Below are 20,121 nucleotides of genomic sequence, written 5' to 3'. Positions count from 1 at the left end.
GAAAAAAATCATGCAAGAAGAAAACGCAAAAAGCGGTAACTTCTTGAGCCAATAAAAATCACTAATAAAATTGGTTTGAGCACCATTTAAAGCGTCAACAGTGAGGAAAATTAAAAACAGATAAGTTTTGAGTTTTCGCCTGATTAAAAGCTTATAGGGTATAAGCTTCAACTCAAAAGAGCTTATTCCACTGAAGAGCCACGGCATGGAAGAACGATCGTCTTTCAAAATTAGAGCGAAATTTGGGAACATGTAAATTGCAAAAACATTAAGATCTTGTAACCATAGTGTTTCGTTTAATAAGTTCAGATAGATAGAGCGAGAGTTTGCCAGGCTGATGTTCAAAGTGATCAAAGATAATAAACCCTGCAGGCAAGCCTAACCAATATACATCACGGAAGGCGAATCATCCAGATAACAAAGATGATCATACGACCTTCAGCAACGCCGTTTCGCTTGAATGCTAGCAACCAGAGGCACTCTGACACTTGATCCTGAGATTATTTTCCAGATAAAAATTAATTTGCTCATGCCTGATTTTGCGTGGTTTTGAAAGTGTACTGCCTGAAAATTTAAATAAACTAAAGCAAGGGAGTAGTCCGGAGTATGTCAATAAAATTTTGATTGCTGATATTACATCGCTCGGCACCGTTCTTCAAAATTTTCGACAGAAGCAATTGTAAATCACTCAATTTAAGAACTTGAAGTGTCCAAAATAGTTGTGTGTGCATTATTCAACTTTAGACCGTTAGTTAGGTAACGAGGCAGTAGAACTAAATCGGTTTCTATATTCTCAACAAAGAAAGCTTTTAACTTTTCTGCTCTATTCAGCTCCCCTAAAGACTGCGGTAGGAAAAATTTTTTGCTAACAATTGTTGTACCATAGAAAACCTAACACGCCCATTTTCACTAGAGACATTTCTCAAGGTATGCACGTTTCTTTTCGTCTTTTTGGTGAACAGCTCAAAATACTCCGAGGCTGAATTAATAAAGAGGCTCTTGGATAGGAAATTTGTACTCTTTCGATGAGACCTCTCAATCTTTTCCTTGATCTTAGCTCATCGTTGAAGGAAGGATACTTATGATTTCTCATATATTTAGTTTCAGAGAATGTGCTTATCGACATAACTAACTTCGTTGATTAAAAAACTGTTGAAAACATTTTTAGGGCTATTGCAGTTGATCGGAGCAAAAATAGTTTTTTTACAAAGGTTACCGCGTCAAAACTTGGCCCCTTCACCAGGCGTTCTTAAGGGCTAAAATTCGGAGAAACAATCCATCAATTGAAATATTTTTTATCTACGTTTCCGTTAAAACCGTAAGGTCAAAATCGTTAGCTTCATTAAGACTTCTTATTTGTGAGGTAATAATTGGGAAGCGCACCGATCTTTCATCATGTAAACAAACTTTTACACGGGTGCTGACAGATTTAAATATAGATAGTCAAGTACCGAAGCAGGCCAGCCACTCTCTCGCTTTCCGACTTGTACAAAATCGAGGCGAAATTTCTTGACAACAATAAGATATTTCTGATCAAGTTCTGATAGGGAGTACTTGATATTTATTGAATTTGAGAATACAATGGAAAAATTTGAGACGAGACTCTGGATAGTTCACGGATATACAGCACATCAACTTTTCATTTTTGCAATAGTCTTCTATGTCGACACAGTTGCTTAGACGACCAACAATAAAAAGATGCAGCCCTTTCGGTATCCTTTTAATTGCACTGATTGTCTGATGATTAGCATTTGTGACTGTCTGGTAATCATTTGGTTTTCTGTTTGGAGAAGTCTTGTCAGCAACTACGTTTTCATGGCCTTCCGGTTCTTTGAATTACTATGGCTAGCAAAGCGGTCAGTTCTATCTCTGATAGCTTAAAGATGAGGGTATTCAGGTTTCTTCAGATAATTTATCCCCAACTTCAGTAAATTTCAATATCAGTGAGTCGAAATTTTCCAACTTCACGTTAAAAGCAGATATGCAGATATTAGATCATGTGCTGATAGCTCCGTTTCAAAAGTTGGGAAACAACTCGAGACATGATCAAAATATCATTTCCGGGCAATCGGTTGTGTGAGATATTTCACGGCAAGATCCATGAATACATTCTGCTTTACATCACACACAAATAAAACGTTATTTTCTTTACATGAACCTATTCTGACAACGCATATTTAAGGGAGGTGGCGGGTGTAAAGCTGTCTTGTTTGGGACAAATTTATAGTCTAAAGACTGCAGTAAACGCTGATTAGTACCAAATCCAACCAACTATTCAACTCAAATAATACAAAAAACTGCAAGATAAAACATAGCTGGCAGATTGCCAGGAAAAAGCCGCAATAGGTTCGTAGATCTGCAGTCTCAAAAGAGACAAAAAAAATTCGTCCTTTTATTGAAGGCAGATATGTTATAATTTGATTAATCATCTGTATAGGTTTTAGCTGCCTCTATTGGCTGCTCTCAAATAACCTTCATTTAGAGTGGCAGACCCATTTGACCTTATCTCTTTGAATTAAAGTAAAGAAATGTCAATTTCAAAGTGAGGAAGGCATTTTTGAGAGTGATGTAAGTCAAGTGTGATCAGAAATTTAATCACGCGAATGAACAAAAAACTCGCTCTACTAAGAGCGCCAAATGACGTCACGCACGCACTTCAGTTGAAATTGCATGAACGAATGAATAAAAAGCAGATTTAAAGTGGTTGTGATGTCATATGGTCGTAACAAAAATCTTGACGAAATAAAAACAAGAAGGCCAATAATAGCCCCAGCTATCTGTGTGCGGCTATTAATCAGTCAGCAAAATTCGGAGCTCTCACACCCATCGCTGACTGAGAAAATAACTTGATGTCACAAAAGCTCAAAAAACAAACAATTGAGAAAAAAATGCGCCAACCTTTGATCTAGGAAATCTGGACTTCAGTATTCGTTGAAATACAACATCGTTCGCAATATTGCGTTTGAATATGAAGAGTACAGGTCTCTTATCCCGGAAACTGAAATTACGGGTAGCTGGGGCTGCCCAAACAAAACTCGGCCTCAAAACAATAGTAAATAATTACAATCAACAGCTGAAAGAGATTTAGATAGCCTCCCAGGTGCGCGTAGAGATTATTTAATCCTATCATAACAATTAGGCTAAAATTAAATAAATACTTCCCAAAACTATTTATTAGAAACTCGATACAGCATTAAACACCTTCATTTTTTATAAAATAGGCAAAAACCATTTGCTGAAACTCCAGTTATATATTAGCGGACGATATATATGAAGAAGGGACTAAGAGCCATAGAAGTTTCTTTTTAATCTCAAACACTCGAAGTTCGGCTGTTATATTGTCGACTTCTCTAAGACAGCTAAAATTGAACGCCATTTTCATTTACAGTGACCTCTCGGAGTACTAGAGGCAACAAAATAAACATAACCGACGGTTGTTGGTTGAACTGCTCTCAAACTACTGGCGAGCAGTTGGCTTCGTCAGTAGCTAGCTACGGATTATTGAGGCTAGCCTTGGCTTAATTGAAGGGGCGTGGGGCTCAATCCCGCTGGGTTACGGCTGGCACGATGTGCAGGGGTGGGGATGGGCGGCTGATGTGGTTGAGGGTTGAAATGGCGATTAGGACAAACTCCACACCATGGAGCGCCTCGACACCATGAATTTATGTCTCCAAAAAAGTTTTGGTGAACCGCATACTTAAGCAGGCCGAAAGGATCTAAGAGAACTTAACGACCTCCGAACGTTACTTTTCTATCCCGTTTTTGAATACAACAAGTCAAAAGTACCAAACAAAAAATGGTTCAAGCAACAAACCGCATAAAAAGCCTTCGTGTGAGAGAAATTAATTACGTTTCAAGAAATTCTTTTTATCCGTGTGTCAAAAAAAACCTGGATTGTTGTTCGTAGTAGTTCATTTCTTCGCATAAAGTTCTTCTTTAAGTTCTAATTGAAACAATTGTGCTGACATTTTACTCAGTAATTGGGGTGTAATCAAAACTAAACTCCTTCGAGCACGATATTTTATGCAGTTAATTCTAGCCTGCTTGTTTTTTATCATAAGATTTTGCCTGGATACTGAAATGTTTCCCGAACCAATAAAAATTTCGAAAATAAGTTAACTCTTCAACGACTGATTCAATTCTTGAGACCTTTTTCACATTTGTTTCTTTACGAAGATCGATCGTTCGCGATTGACTTTCGACTAGGACAAAAACACACTGGCATTAAGTTTCCAAACGATCACTCATAAATTTGAAAGGTTGGAAATAATACAAACTTACCACCAGTCAGTCATTTGTATTTAAAATTCGAATTTATCAGCCAAAATATATTTTATCCAGAACTTTTTAACTACATCAAAATTAAAGTAACTACAGACTACTCAGCTAGCGTGCTCTATACCCAATACTGTTCGTTAACTCTTATGTTTAATTTTCATGGAAAAAATATTGATCGCAAAACCTGACGTGGTTATCAAATAAAGCTAAATTGATATTTCTGAATTTACCATAAGATAAAAATCGCGCGATAGAAACAACAATATTCGCAACTATTATGTTATTCTCGAAGATTTTCAAAAAGCCTTTATGACACCGTAGCATAGGATCGGTTTTCAAAAGCACCCGAAGCCAAGTGTTGCAGGCAGGCCAAATAAAATCCAGGATTTAGAATTCGTTGGGAAAACAGTAAACACGTGATAGCTTAAAAAAAATAACCTATCATTTAAGTCTTTTAAAAATATTGCTACCTCGAACACTTAGGCAAAAATCCGTTGCTCCAACCTATACACTTCTCAATGAAACAAGCTATTATAATGTAAATGACCAAAAACTATGAATACTAAATTTAATTATACTTCTGTTGGGTTAGTGAGGCTATTCTATTAGAATACTATAGAATTCACTGAATAATCCATCAAAATATTTTCATTCTTCTATGTACATAATTCACACTTTCTGCCCTTTTCATTCTCTCGGGCTTTCTAACATCCTCGGCCCCTTCCTCGACCAGCATCTACAGCTGCCTTCTGCTCAATGATGATTGGAGCAGCCACCACACCTGGGTTTTCACACCCTCGGCCACGGCCTCTTCCAATAGATTGGTTTGATACGCCTGGGACAGGGAGCTGTTCGCCTTCAGCGCCAGCCAATCCTCGTCCGCGTCCACGACCACAACCACGTCCTCGACCAAGCATTTTTTCTCTGAAAATTTTGAGTTCCTTTGCTCCGTGTTTTTATTACAATGTCTGCACAAAAGAATGCGCGTTTTTGTACTCATTATGCTTTTTATATATAGCTTTATATAAGAGGTGGGACTAACCATCACAATTAATACATGCCATTTTGAAGGTGTAAGTAAGATTATCAATTATTGAGCAGCATGAATCGCCCCGGGGGAGGGACACGTCCCATTTTCATATGCAGATCACAATGCAATAATTTTATATTAGACAATTGCTTTTCGACAATTGTCATTGATGATTTCTTGTTTTGACCCACAGCCTTGTTTTCACTCATTAACAACTCGCTATGGCAGCATTAGAAGCGTATATCATCTTAATGTTTTCGAAGTAACACAGTCGTAGAAAGATCTGATTTCAAATGACGTCTGTAACCACATAATCAAATCATCAATAACAAGTGTCGAAAAGCAATAGTCCAGTTGACATTATTTACAAGCGTGCGTGGTTTTTTTTTCATTTCGATTCATATATTGATAGCATTTATGACCCGCCTGGATGAAGCCCCAATTTTCTTGTACTGTTTGCTATGCTACTAAGGGATACAAAAAGCACGCACGTCTGTAACTTAGGAAAAGCTAATGACAGCAAGATTAGAACAAAATTATACAACTAGCTTTGCATAATATTACTTGATGAAACTTGTTTGAATTTTAACCAGCAGATGAACGGACTGAAAAGTAAACAGTAACTGAGCAGAATGTTTTGGCTATCTGGTGTTTGAATCTAAAAGAGCACGTTTGAGGGAACACACCCCCTTCTCAACTCAATGCTATTACATGTGTTTGAATTCGAATGGTTAGTTCACCAGCGAACTATCGGTGACAAAACTATAAAAGATCATAGTCGAATGAGCATTAAGCAGAATGAAAAAATAGACTAGCATAAGAACGTTTAAAATTTGTCACAACTTTTTTTTGGCTGAATCGTAACTTGTTCACTGAACCATTACTTTCCCTTCGTGGGGAAGTTAATCTCTCCTACGCCTCTTCAGCCTCAAAGCCCACAATGAGACCAATCCTGCGTTACAGGAATGGTACAATAATCAGTGGCTTATGACAGGCTGTATGATTGCAACAATTCAGTGGAAATAATGCACTTCAATTCAAACTGATCAACAGTGCTTTTGCAAAAAAAATAGATACACATTCTGCTATCAAAATTTTAAGATAAATCGGCGTTCCCCATCTATAAACTTTTAACTGCATATGAGAACACCGGCAAATGTCAAACCAATTAGCTTGATTAAAATCATAAGCTAGCCAACTTAATAAAACTACTTGCTGTAAGATAAAGTATATAAAATAATGCTCGATGAAAATTGTTTGTGGTTTACAGATCTGACGAGCAAGCTCAAAGTAAAGTCACTTTGTTGCTGTACGCAATGTTTGCACCGCCACCTCAAGCTAACTGAAATTTAAGTCCTCTAAACAGCAAGTTAAACATATCACTCCCCTCAATGCTTTTTCTCATGTTTGTATACTAACTCATAATTATCTTTTAAATATTCACAATTCTGGAAAATTTGACGCTAATTTGGTCGGTTCGGTTCACAACTTATACAAAAGCTAATCAATGTCTTCAATTTTATTTGGAGAGAAAATAAACAGGCACAGCTATCACAATCAAAATGGCTCCAAGTATGAGCCATTTGGGCAAAATAAGAAAACACAAAGATACAAACAGGAAACTGTAAAACAAGGTAGAATAACTAGCAATCAGTCTAAGCGACACGTGAGGTTTAAATGTGAACTCATTAGTTTTGCTTTCAATACATTTAGTAGGCGCCATTTTTTGAGGTGAAAATCTCAATGGACCACAAATAACAGTTGATCTTAAGAACCGTCCAATCAAATCTTCACGATTATACAACTGATCCAACTCATCTGTCCACTTTGAGTTGATGATTGTTGACAGGTACAAAGCTAATTTGACAAGAAAAGCGATTTCAAATGAGCGCACTGGTTGCAGGTCTGGGTCACCAGCATAGGTTAAATTGAATCGCCGTTTTCCAGTCATAATTTGCCACCTTCCGCGCTCTGTCAACTCCGGACCCAACTCTCCCATTTTGTGCTCTGGGTAATTATTATTACCATCACTACCTAAACTTGTATTTAAATTTTTCCGGGAAGCGTTCTGGTCAAGAATTGAGGAATGGATCTTTCGAATGTCTAAATTAAACATAGACGACCAAAATCGAGCTGACTCCTCAAGTTGACGCATAACTGACATCCGATCTCCGGAACCCCCGCCACCTGACAATCTCATCGGGTTCCTCAGACTGTGATCAAATACATTTTCATCACTGGCAATTGGATTCCAAAATGAAGTCCAAAAGGAACCTTCATTACATTCTTTATCAGCGCTGGTCGCTCTGGTTTTCATGTTGTAAACAGTCTGCAGACAATTCTTTACCAAATATGCGACATCCTTTTCAAACTCAGTAGTAATAACTGGACAGTATGAATTAATCACAGTTCTATTTAAGGTCTGAACGCTAAGCAATTTTCTTTCGCAATCCTTCACAATTGTCATCAATTCACAGCTGTTGGACGAGAAAACTTTCCCAATTCTGAACAGAATCGCAGAATTCTGTGTCATGGTCAAATCCGCTCGCAACAAATGTGGCAATACAAGAAGCAAAATTTGAGTATAAAAATTCAGATTATCATCAATAAAATGATACCAAGCTGTGACGTCAATCTCATCGTCTACATTGTGGCCAACATCTGCGGTTGAAACCCTCCACGGCTGAATATACGTCAGCCAAGTTTCTACAATAACTCTAAATGGAAATTCATTCGGCCAATTTCGAATTGTTTGCGAAATGAACTCGTACAACTTAATCGGGAATACATCGTTAGTAAGGGAACTATAAAACTCTTCATAGAACTGATTGCAATGAGTCCGCGATGTATTTGGCGATCCAAAAGGTAAGTGAACACTTGTGTTTTCTCTCCGATGATCTTTTGGGGACTCCAAAATGTTTGCATGGAAGTATCGGATAAAACAACGGACAATTCTGACATGATCCAAACTAGGCCTGCTCAAAGGATGAGAACCCGTGACATGTGAACCGAGCAACATTGATGCGAACATAGATGTGAATGTTTTGGTAATCGTGAGAGAAACTTCGTCATTTGAGGCAGGAAGACGGCTGAAATAACCTGGCAGAACCGAGTTAGAGCTACTCGCTAGCTGAGTCAACAACTTCGGTAAAGTTAAAACAGTTTCTACCGCTGGTACAGATATTCGGGGTACAAAAAATTCTAAGTATGCATTCATAATCCTGATACACCAATGATTCGGCTCGATCCAGAAATCGTTCTTCTTATTCACCGGATGACATATATATCCGAACCAAGCAGCAAAATAAAACGCTACTGGTGACACCGACATTTCGTTGACAATAACTTTAGGTTCTACAAAAGATGAGTATAGATTATCCTGATTTTCAGTGAAAACATTAGCGATAGATAGAGCAATTTCTTCAGGAAGCTTCAAGAGCGCAATTCTCCAACTTAAAGACCCATTCATTTCAAGCCGCAGAAGTGAAGTGACTAAGACTCCCAGAGGTTGCAGAAACTCATACATCTGTTGATCGTCATATCTGGAAAGTCGCGCATTTCGCAGCTTCCAGTCTGATGACGGATTCAAAAAATCAACGATAATCTTCGGAACAATATCTCCAAGTTCCGACTCCGAAAGACAGGGTAAAATCTCCGACAGGTATTTACAGCGATCAACCGAATTTCTCAAAGTTAGCGCCTTGAATGCCTCGTCCTAAAAAACCAAAACTATCAATATTTGTCTTATGATCTTAATTATCTCGATACTCGTGCTTCTTTCAGCCAATTAGTTCAGCTGAATGAATTATTTAACAATAGTCTCCGTAAGAGTATGTACAAGGCTCTTTCCTACCAGCCCATAAACACCTCTCCGTTCGGAAGGATGTTCTATAAACAGAAGTTTCATTCAGGAAAATTCTCTTTAAAAGTTTTATTGAAAAATGATTTGGAGTTTACACGCATTGCAACGTTCATTCAAGAGATATAAACAAAATATGTAAATAAGCTTGGTTTCGATGGTTAGTTTCAGAAATATGGAATACAAAGTTGAATTATGCATAATCAAGCACCAGTAGAAAATTCATTATGTCCCGCTTCATGGACCTTCATTAAGTCCCGCTTCATGAGAATGAAGCGGGACATAATGAAGGTCAGGTGAACAAAGTTAAATGCATTCACGTAATAGGTATTAGGACACAGGTGCAGTCAGAAAGCAGCAATTTAGTAGCCACTGAATGCCAGTCACCACACTCACTCAGGTCCAAACTGAAGATTATGAGTATCTATATAAACGAGTAAAATGGACTTGGAGATGCGGTATGTAGATTTAACTGCAATTTAGTTAATTTAAAATCAAAAAAGAATAACTATACAGCCTCGCATCTATCATAAGAAGATTTGGGGAGAATTCAACGGCACGAAATATTTACATCAGAGTAATCAAGCATCCGAGAAATAAAAAAATTACTTAATAGGTTTTCCTTATGGCCAGAGCACGCAAGCAGGAACTAGATTTCTTTGAGGAACAGCATTCAGGAATTTATTGTCTACGATAGCGAGACTCAGCAGTTTTGGTGAAAACCAACTTACAAAACGTAATGCGACCTACAATTAAACTAGACTAATCACTGGTAAACAATACTCAAACAAGCTTTGTACATCAGTGTCTTCACCTGTCACAATTTGTTAGTTTGTTTGGTGAAAAGCTTCAAGTTAGCGTCGATTTGCATGTTGATGGGGCTGACATGTTTTCGAACATGGCTTTTTGGAATCATGGATGACGATTATTATTATTATAGGTTGCTCAAAAGTGCTGTACAATAGATTTCTTAGAAAAAAGTTTTTTTATTTCTTTGAGGGCGCGTCGTTTGGTAAAAGTTCTATTTCAAAAGGAAGTCGATTCTATTCGTGACTGACTGCAAAACGAAATGATCTTTTTCTGAAAGCTGCCTTCAAATCCCGAGTTTGAAAATTGGTAAATATATTGTGATCTTGTCACCGTGCCATTTCGAGACACCAGCGAGTTAAGATAGTCTGGATCTCCGCAGATGGTAAACCAACAATGACCTATCAGAAGAATTTCGAAAAGAATGGGTTTTCGTACAGGTAACCAGTGCAACTGCTGAATAAAATCCGAAGTTGGTGTGTCAGGTGATAGTAAAAATTAATCTGCATGCACAGTTCATTGCCCGTTGTAATTTTTGAAGGAGAATGTCGGGCAACCCATAAAGCGAATTACAAGCCTAGTGAGAATTAAAACTCGCTGAATCAATTTATGATTCTTTCGGAATGGAGTATCTGATGGAAAAGACTTTAAGGAAGAAATACTAAGAGCCCGCACACACTGAACTAACTTGCTTGGAAAGAATTTATCATCTAAAACAAAACCCAAAAATTTCACATTAAAAGAAAATTTAGAATCCATCCGTAGTTGAATATCACAATCCATCGAGCTTTTCCGCGCAATAATTATTAATTCTGTTTTCTTTGTGTTTAGTCAAAGTTTCTCACCATATAACCAATATTGAAGAGTGCCGAAAATTGATTTCTTGAGTCAAATAGTTGTAGACAAAATAAACAACCGTTTCAGCAAAAATGATAACTTACGATGAGCTTAACCAATATTAGCTCTAATGGTAACAGATAGCAAGAAAAAGAGGAGGCCTAAAACAGAGCGGAACACTCGTTTCTTTCAACTGACTGCATTGAAAGAAAAGTGTGATCAATTAAAACTTCCCCTAAAGTTGATCCTGATAAAGCTGAGAACACGAAGCCCAACTCCTAGACTATTTTTAAGAACATACAGAAGTATATCATGGTCAATTGTATCAAATGAGGTTGATAAATCAAGGCCAGTTTAAAGCGTTTTTCTCAATTCTAAAATTAGCAAAATGTCATTGGTTTCATTCAGGCGTGGTGTTTCAGTTAAGAATTTTCTATTAGCAGTTTGAAATTGGGATTAACTACTATTATCTCTAAAATGATCTCTTAGTTGTTGTTACACAACTCTTTCTAAAAATTTTGGATAAAGTTTTAGATTTCATATAGGACAATAATTCGCTAAGTCTTGACAATCGAGATAAACATTTTTGGTGAAAGGTTTTACAATCGCTGTTTTCGGAGCCTGTGGAGAAGCTCCATTCTCTCATGACGAATTTATAAGGTTCGACAAAACGGAGAGATAAAAACGCGTCGGGATTCTGTCGAGCGCAGACGTACTGCTAGAGGACTCTGAAATTAAAATTTTTCAATTCATTAAGGGATAATTGCCCAAAAAACTCATCCTGGTCCGTCTTATGCATTGGTTTTCATGAGACGTGACTGTATCAATTGATGCAACACTGTGTTCAATTTTTGCCATGAAGTTGTTGAATTTGGAGGCTAGAGCTTGTTTGTTTTCATATCTTGATGACTGACGTTCTTCTTTGCCTAAAAGAGATTTCAAAAAAAGCAAACTTCTGACGAGTAGACTCATTCTTCAGTGTATTTTCGATATAAGTCGTCAAAATTCGTCGTCAAAAACGGACATCTGTGATTTGTCAGGATCTTAGTTTTACGCGGAATAAGAGTCTCCAAGATTGTTTCCTCCGCGGCTAGATAATTTTTCCAAGCACTGTCAACATCTGCCTAATGATTTTCCTTTAAAAAATTAGAACATCTTGCACATAAAGATCAGGGTTGAAATTTCTCCAGTTTCTAAACAATATGTTGCGTAGGCTTAATTACAAAGAAATTACTCAACGAGAAACAAATTACTGAATGATCTGACGTTGTAAGGAATGAATTTGTAACTTCAATGCACATATTTTTGGAGGATATTACATGATCAAGAGCCCCTCCTCTTTTGAGTTTTGCTTTCAACAAGCTGAACTAAGCTGAAGTCTTCCATAAACAAATTTCATAGAGTTGGGGCATCATTGGTTGTCGTCAAAGAGACATTCAGACCACCTAGCTGAATTCTGACGAAAATCAACCTTTTTCTCGAAAAAATGGGTGAAATTCTCATTAAAAGATTTGACATTACCTCCAGGAGTTATGCATACAGCGATCAATAGTAACGATAAACAGATCGATAAACAGCTTATCTTAAAGTTATTCGTTCAGCTTTAGGTATCATGAAACAGCACTCAAAAAATTTAGACAAAAAAATTCAAAAACTTTCCAATAGATGAGATCTTAAAATATGCAGATTCTTTCTCTTTTAATGAGTCTTGGGGCACTAAAAAACCTAAATCAGAGTGGATAACATTGTTGGAGTTAAAAGTTTTCATCAGATTTATTACTAATCCAAGATTCCACGCATACTCCAATATGAACTTCAATATGTCTTATTCCGAACAGAACGCGCATTGTGTAAGAAAAATTGAGCAGTTTTTCCAGGAAATAGGGAGCTTCTTACCTTGAGTCAATTCTGATTAATTTTTCCCGTGCAATATTGTTTAGATAAAATCTTGAAACTAACATTTTTAGGCCAGTAACAGGGTGATTCAGCTTTTTCATCAACGAACTTAAACACACAGTGGAAGGATTTAAGCAGTGACTCTGGTTTAGAAATCTGACGGATGTGCAGCAGATCAACATCGTTTGTAGCACAGTACTGTTCCATATCTCTTGTTGTTACATGCGGACTTTGTCTTCCCACAGATATGACGTCGCCTAGGAGGTTTTTTGACACATGAGAAGACCTGTTTTGACTTCCTTAGAACTTTGTTTTCTTTGGGTAGGTTCCAAAACAAAGTCTTCTGCTTTTCTTTTTTTGCTGCCTGAAATGCTTTGGGAGCTTGAAGAGTAGTCAATTCTATTTCTGTGAAGTCCAGTTTTAGCCGCATTCAGAAAGGAAAGATTAGTTTTCTAAGCAACGCCATTTCATTTTGAAGCAGATCAACATCGCGGCTTACAAAATCGACGAATTCTATTTTCTCCGTAGCTGATAATCTGTCAAGGGCTGATAGCTCAGCAGAAAAGCTTGGCGAGCAAGTTTTACTAGCAACAAAAATCATTCCTTGTAAATTTGAAGAGTTTGTGATTCCTAAGCAAGCATGATGAGCGTATACATTTTTGCACTTTACACATTTCGCAGTTGTTAGTGGATTACATCGCTGCAAACAGATAAAGTATTATGGCTCAGGGGGCGGTGGCGGCGCCATTTTTACTTTGGGTTAAATTGGGGAATCAGTGGGACAAATAGGATAGCCCACTAAGGGGCTGGGAAATTATTCAGTCAAACAGAGGTGGAGAACTCTCACGCCAAAAGCTTTCACGCAGTAAACAAACAAATAATTCGAGATTTCATTCTTCCGCAGGAATCTAAAATCCCTGGTAATTGGGCCACCCAAAAACAATGTCCGGCCTCTGAATACACAATGTATGACAACACACAAATTGAGTTGAAATTTAATAGCCTCCCACGTGCAAGTGAAGACTATTTAATAAGTTTATCACAACAATTAGGATTTGTTGATTCCACACCTCAGAAACAAAAATTTTGACAAAAATCAAGACAAACAATTTAGAAAAGGTATGAAATTGTCGATCAAACAAGTCTTGGAAAAACAGGTCACATGGTAATTACCATTAACTATCGGATTCACAACTTCACTCTTTTTATAGTCGGCGAAACTCCGTGAATCTCGAAAATTTTAAAACTTTTTAGAAACCCAGTCAACTGACTGGTCAAGCAAACTCAATCTTATTGTCGTCGTTAAATCAAACCGCAGATTTCCCTCAGCGCATTTTCTTTCTGTAACTCGTGCCTTTTTGAGTCAATAAACTTCCTTACTCGCATCTTCTGTAAGTAACGGCAACACTTATATGCATCTCTTTTGACTGTCTTTTGAAACACTTTCTCATGCCGCCGCTAAATAGCTCTAACTTGTTGATATTTAAATTATACCTATCGAAGTTTTCCTTGTTCAAGGCAGCATTCTTCTTTTGGCTCAACGGTTATTGCTTCAGCATAGACTCTTCACTTTTCTGAAAATCATTTTGATAACATTGTACAGCTTTGTGTCTTCAAAATAGTTAAGTTGTGTTCCAATTTCGTGTTGAAGCTCATTGGTTTCCCGAGTTACCAGCTCTATTTTCTGGTCTGTTGTTTTGATTGTCAGGTTTCAATACTGATCATGAACTTATTACAAAGAGGCATTACAGAGCGCCCTAGATCTCGAGTATCATTCAAGGCAATTGACGTCAGACTGGTGTATACATCCTCAAACTGAACGTCAATATTACAAGTTTCACAAGCATATTATTGAGTAATAGCAATGTGATAAAAAACTGAAATTCTCAAGTGATAAATCTTCAATGGGAGTCTGAAAGACTATACATTATCGAATTCTTAAGGTTGAGTTTCTTCGAACTTTTTTTTGCTCACCTTTGATTTTTCGCCGCTTTTTTCTGATTTGGTCGTTTTCAGTCTTAATGATTTCTTGAGATCCAACTTATTCATTTCAATTTAAAGCAATTTGACAAAAGATTGGGTCTCACACTGCTTTTGAAATTAAATCATTGAATATTTGTACTGAGGGAATCGTCAATTTTTCATTTCATAAAAAATATTTTGGCGATTTAAAGTAGAAGAGGCTACGTCTGAGGCAAAAAAATGCACCTACATCCAGAAAAACTCATGTGATAAGGGAAATTGTGGGTCAAAGGGAAGGACGTCGAGTTGTCAATTCTGTTGTCAATTGTTAATCCAAACTATTCCAGAATTTTCATAGCCCAAACGTTTCTGCGAAACATAAAACGTCGGGAACAATTTCCCATACCACTGGCGAGCTGTTCTCTTTGGTGGTAGCTCGAACTTAGGTAGCCTGGCTTAAGCTTAACTGAGAGAGGTTGAAAGTGAGGGAGTAGAGAAAGGCGTGCATTAGGCGGAGTGCGGGCGTAAGGAGGCGTCGAAACAAGGGGATAGGGTTATAGCTGGTACGCCGGTTAGGGTTCCACGCCGTCAAAAATTGTCCTTCGCGCAATTAATTTGTCCTCTCAACAGCCTTGGTTGATGAACTATACACTAAAAGATTAGTTAAGTTCTGTTTTTCAGCATTTTCGAGGACCAAACGTCAACAACGTCAAAAATCAACCAGCTGAAGAGTCGCATAAAGTAGACACCAGGACTGATATATAAAAACATAGCTGGCAGATTGCCAGAAAATAGCCACAATAGATTCGTAGATCGGCAGTCTAAAAAACAGTAAAAAAGACACCAAAAAAAAACGTCTTTTCATTGAAGGTTGATCTGTTATATTTTGATTAAAAATCTGTATAAGTTATTGCTGCCTCTATTAGCTGATCTCAAATAACCTTCATTTAGAGTGACACACACCCATTTGACCTTATCTCTTTGAATTAAAGTAAATAAAAGTCAATTTCAAATTGAGGAAGTCATTTTTGAGAGTGAGGTAAGTCAAGTGTGACCAAAAATTTAATCACGCGCATGAACAAAAACTCGCTCCGCTAAGAGCGAAAAATGACGTCACACAAGCAATTCAGTTGAAATTGCATGAACAAATGAACAAAAAGTTGCTGTGACCTCATATGGTCGTAACAAAAATCATGACGAAATAAAAAAAACATAGCAGGACAAGTCCTGACGTACAATTCAAAGAATTTTCATTGACTAAAAAAACTAGAACTAAAACGGACTATGAATGGATTGGAAAAACCATTTAGAAAAAAATCCGATCCAAAAAATCGAAAAAACAGTAAAAATCAAAGTGAAATTGCCGCATGTGAACAAAAAACCAATAGCGAGAAAGCGAATTTTTGTTCAAACACCGTTTTCTCACTCTACTTTAAAATTAGAGCGAAAAAAAATCACGCCGCAAAACCACTCGCTTTTCCGCTCCATTTCCTGTTTCGGCGTGACCAAAATCACTACTCCAATTTGACTTCAAAAATCATGAAAATGTGTGAACGGATCTTAAAAAAAAAACAGCGCCCCAATACAATTCAAATTCTTTGAATTGTAAAAAAACCAAGAGAATGCCAATAACAGCCCCAGCTATCGCTGTGCGGCTATTAAAAATCAAAAATCTCCCCATCACTGAATGAATGTCGACTGGTCCGGATTCACAGCGCTACGTCTCTCCAAAGCATTTGATATTTCCAAATTTATCAATAACGAATAGAATAAAAATAAAACCAATAGTATACGAAAACATGGGAAGGCCTGCCAAAAACTAAAAAGGAACCACAATATCGCACCATAGCGTCCTAGAGCATCGGAGACAGCTTCTTAGAATATCGAAGCTGAGTTTTGCTTTTTGTTCTCAAGGTCAAAATGTCAGCATACCTATTTACCTTTGTGTTCACAGCTTCGAGTCTCGTAATTTCAGCACTCTCACCACTGATTGTCAAGATCCACCTGCGAAGAAAGCACTGGATTTCTTGGCATTAATTTTTCTTTGACCGTATTTCATAGATCAAAAGTTGTCAGAAATCAATATTGTTTAAAAGAAACTTTTTCGTCAGAGGGTTTTAAAAAATCATCTCAAAGTAGGTCCTTATAAATCTGGATTGTCAAAGTCCATTAGCTGAAGATGCAGCTCATTCTCGACATCATAACACACGACCCTCAGATTATTTTGCAGAAAAATCACGAAGTTCGTTATGTCTCAGACGTGTGCACAGGACAACGGAAGGAATGTGTCAACGTGAACATTCCATTACAAGCGCATAATGATGGCATCTTAACGGAAACCAAGACACAGTACAGTGCAATACCGTCCAGAAACTGACTCCGTTAAAACAAAGGGATATCACATCCAAGACAGGCTAGATCAAATGAGGGATTCTCACTCTTGCTTTTTTTTTCAAATTGAGACTCAATACTTTGCGCTTTCCATTTCAGATATAATTAACGATTGCTTCAACTGGGCTTCAGGATAAGCAATCGGATGAGGGTAGGTGACTTCAAAGCTGCACTAACCATTTGTAATCGTCTAATAAGTCTTCAGGTTTTAAGACGTTTAGACCACAATCCCTTACCAATAGCGGCAAAAAATTGAAAGATTAGTGAGCTGTAGGCTAGACTTCGCAATATATTCAACATTTATTCATCTTGTCTTTTGTGAAGAAATTATGCACGTGCGTGATAAGAACCTACTGCTACATAATACTATACAACCATCAACTATTTCTACCTCTTCGGCGCGAACAATCTCAATCGGATGTTATTTGATATATGGCATTTACCGAGATGATAAACGAAGGAGGAACCGTTCTTTTTACTGGTTCAAAAAGTCTTCTTAGTCTATGAATAGCGCCAACAGCGTTCCAATCATCCGAATACCGTTTTAGTATTGTCCTTTTTTATTAAAAAAAATCTGTGGAATCTGTTATATAATTAACATCGTCGCTCACAACCTTTACGTTAGCTACAGATTTTATTTTGGATGCCAAAATTTTAAAATTACTCAAGATGTCAGATCGCTCAAGGGACCAAGAATCTGTTCTAGAACAAAAGCGCAAAAATCGCAAATTTGCATAGAGAAGATACACCCGTTGACAATAATTGCTAATTTGTTAATAAAAGGCTCCACATGAAAACTTGATATCCTCTTCACGACTTGAAAAGTCCAGCAGGACTCAAATCACAGCAACGATTTTCCCTTTATCGCAAATAATCACAAACAAAAAAACATGTCGACCGCTTTGAAAAAAAAAGAACTATTTTCCTGTAAACAACAAAAATTAGCCAGGATATAGTCAAGTGACTAGCGCTGCTTTTTCCTCTCAAAATATTCAAAAATTTAGCTCACCCATTTTTTTCTAGCACTCAAAAGCTGAAATATTTTCCACATTCTGGAAATGCTTTTCAACTGATATGCAAAAATTCTGCCTCATATCGGGCAGCTTGTTAATTACAACATACAAAAGCTGCTATATAGTAAGGCAGCGCATTTATAGCATGCATCTACAGTATCTCAATCATTAACTCCATGAGGATAGGTGGTGGGTTTTTGCATCTTACCATTGATGATGTTGGTCCACGCTCATTTTTAATAGGGAAGTGCATTTCAATCTAAAACAAAGATCACTTAATAATTAGTTCGATTGCAATCTGGAATTGAATTTTTTTCATAATAAAATAAAATCAGAAATGCCCCTCCACAACAATGGGTGAATATTGGCTGGTCCGGGGCACTCCCAGCACTACGTCTTCACAAAACATTTCGTATTGTTTAGATCTATCAATAAAATGATAATATATACAAACACCAGCTGAGAACGTAAAACAAAAGACAGACAGCATTTGAAAACTAACAGCTAATGACGAAAGTAGATGAGTCAAACTAACAGGCTCCCTTCTTCAACTACAGCTCCAATCGAAGCATAAACAATTTCGCGCGGCCTAAGCGTCCTTGACCAACGAATGCAGAGGATGGAAAATGAGCCAAGCTGATTTTTGTCCTTATTTATATGTAAAAGAAACCAATTTGTCAAATTAAAATTACTTCCAATACTTAAAACAAACTTTTTCGAACTTTACGTTCATCGTCAGGTTAAAACTGTTTTACAAATTGTTAAAAGATAAAATGAATATGTATTTACATTTGTCTGAGATGACAATTAAAACAATTCTAGGAAACATTCTAAAAAATTCAATCGAAAATTTTTCCTTATATACAATATTTAGCCTATTTACAACACATATTTACATCTGTTATCAATTTACTTAAAAACATTCCTATTCCGGATTTTTCGATTTTGTCCATGTTCTTGTATTTTTAGGGTTATTCCGAATTTGCCCTAACCATAAGTATCCCTCTTGTGGAGGTTTTGCAAATTTCGTTTTGTCATGCACAAAATGTTTTTTGCCCTATGCATTCTCATTTAGTCAAAATTATGATTTGAACTAATATTTTAGCGTGAGTTCCCTCCCCCTATATTCGTCGCGTGTGTTTAGTGCCGGCTTCAGTTTGCTGATATATATAGCTTCGATGATCAATAGTTTTTCTACTGACCGACAGGCGTCCAGAATTCTCCATTCAATGTCATTCGTGGCGCCACGACATTCAACTAGATGTTGACCCACCTGTGAATCCTTCTTTTGATGTTCTGTTATCCTTGTGGTAACATGCCGGCTTGTTTGCCCAACATAGATGGATCCGCATCCATTACATTTAATTTCATATACCACGTGGGATTTCAGATCTCTATCAAAGGATGATTTCAGGGTGGGGAGGCACGATCTTAATTTTCGCGTTGTAAAAACTACTTGCAATTCGCATAGTTTCTTCAATTTGCTTGCGAAGTTTTGAGTGAGGTTGCCTCTGTATTGTAGAAAAATAGTTGGCTTATCATTAGATTTAGTCTTGCTTTTTTGATGCTCTTTTGGTGTTGTTCTTAATTGGTCTTTACTGCCACTTATTATTTATTTTTTCTAGAGTCTGATTCACAATTTTTGAAGCCCATTCCTCTGGATATTGATTTTTGGTCCAGCAAGATTTGTTCTTTTCAATATGGTTTAAGCGTAGCTGTCCTCTTTTTACGCAGAGAGCTTTTATGCGTTGTTTCAGCGCTTTTGAAGCTGATCAACAAGCAAACATTCACCAACATCTACTGGGAATACTTCACAAAAAATTTTAATCAACTGAACAAGTGCACCTGGCGAATAATGTGCAAATGTGGAACATGTAACAACTGGAAAAAGATAAACTGAAATGGACTGACAAAAACCGGGATTGACACCCCAGGGGCAATAACCCGAAGCTTGTACTACTATTGGCCAGCTCCACCAATGCATCCGAAGACAACTAATATATTAATGGTACTTGTAGGCCTCGCTACTGCTTACAGGAAAATTTTGA

At 37.2% G+C, this 20,121-nt stretch overlaps 2 protein-coding genes and 1 long non-coding RNA gene across 4 annotated transcripts in view; all 3 read right to left on the bottom strand.

The window, feature by feature from the left end:
• Positions 1-13,760, bottom strand: part of LOC142350017 (protein O-mannosyl-transferase TMTC3-like) — a 197,285-nt gene extending 183,525 nt beyond the window's left edge. Inside the window, exon 1 of the mRNA XM_075401916.1 lies at positions 13,733-13,760. The gene's annotated coding sequence lies outside the window, so the exon portion shown is untranslated. The remainder of the gene's footprint in view (positions 1-13,732) is intronic.
• On the bottom strand, positions 4,833-6,137 carry LOC142349330 (uncharacterized). The gene is made up of 2 exons (XR_012760818.1): positions 5,800-6,137; positions 4,833-5,202 (listed from the first exon to the last, which is right to left on the bottom strand). It is a non-coding gene; the product is annotated as an uncharacterized LOC142349330 (long non-coding RNA).
• On the bottom strand, positions 6,813-18,389 carry LOC142350018 (sphingomyelin phosphodiesterase 4-like). 2 transcript variants are annotated; one of them, XM_075401918.1, is made up of 3 exons: positions 18,282-18,346; positions 16,610-16,673; positions 6,813-9,023 (listed from the first exon to the last, which is right to left on the bottom strand). In XM_075401918.1, the coding sequence occupies exons 1-3, from the start codon at positions 18,305-18,307 to the stop codon at positions 6,828-6,830; spliced, it is 2,286 nt and encodes a 761-aa protein (XP_075258033.1). In that variant the 5' UTR covers positions 18,308-18,346; the 3' UTR covers positions 6,813-6,827. The 2 variants fall into 2 exon arrangements, with proteins under 2 accessions (XP_075258033.1, XP_075258034.1); XM_075401919.1 differs by lacking the exon at positions 16,610-16,673 and having other exon boundaries at positions 18,282-18,389.
• Between the last annotated feature and the right edge of the window lie 1,732 nt (positions 18,390-20,121).

The sequence above is a fragment of the Convolutriloba macropyga genome, chromosome 11 (assembly GCF_964194025.1).
Source record: "Convolutriloba macropyga chromosome 11, txConMacr16.3, whole genome shotgun sequence".
NCBI lineage: Eukaryota > Metazoa > Xenacoelomorpha > Acoela > Convolutidae > Convolutriloba > Convolutriloba macropyga.
This window is presented reverse-complemented; position numbering and strand designations above follow the sequence as displayed.

Coding starts and splice junctions, on each gene's coding strand:
- LOC142350018 (XM_075401918.1), bottom strand. CDS start 18,307: ATGAGCGTGGACCAACATCATCAATG. Junction 16,674..18,281: donor GTGGACCAACATCATCAATG/GTAAGATGCAAA, acceptor CTTTCTTCGCAG/GTGGATCTTGACAATCAGTG. Junction 9,024..16,609: donor TCGAAGCTGTGAACACAAAG/GTAAATAGGTAT, acceptor TTGGTTTTTTAG/GACGAGGCATTCAAGGCGCT.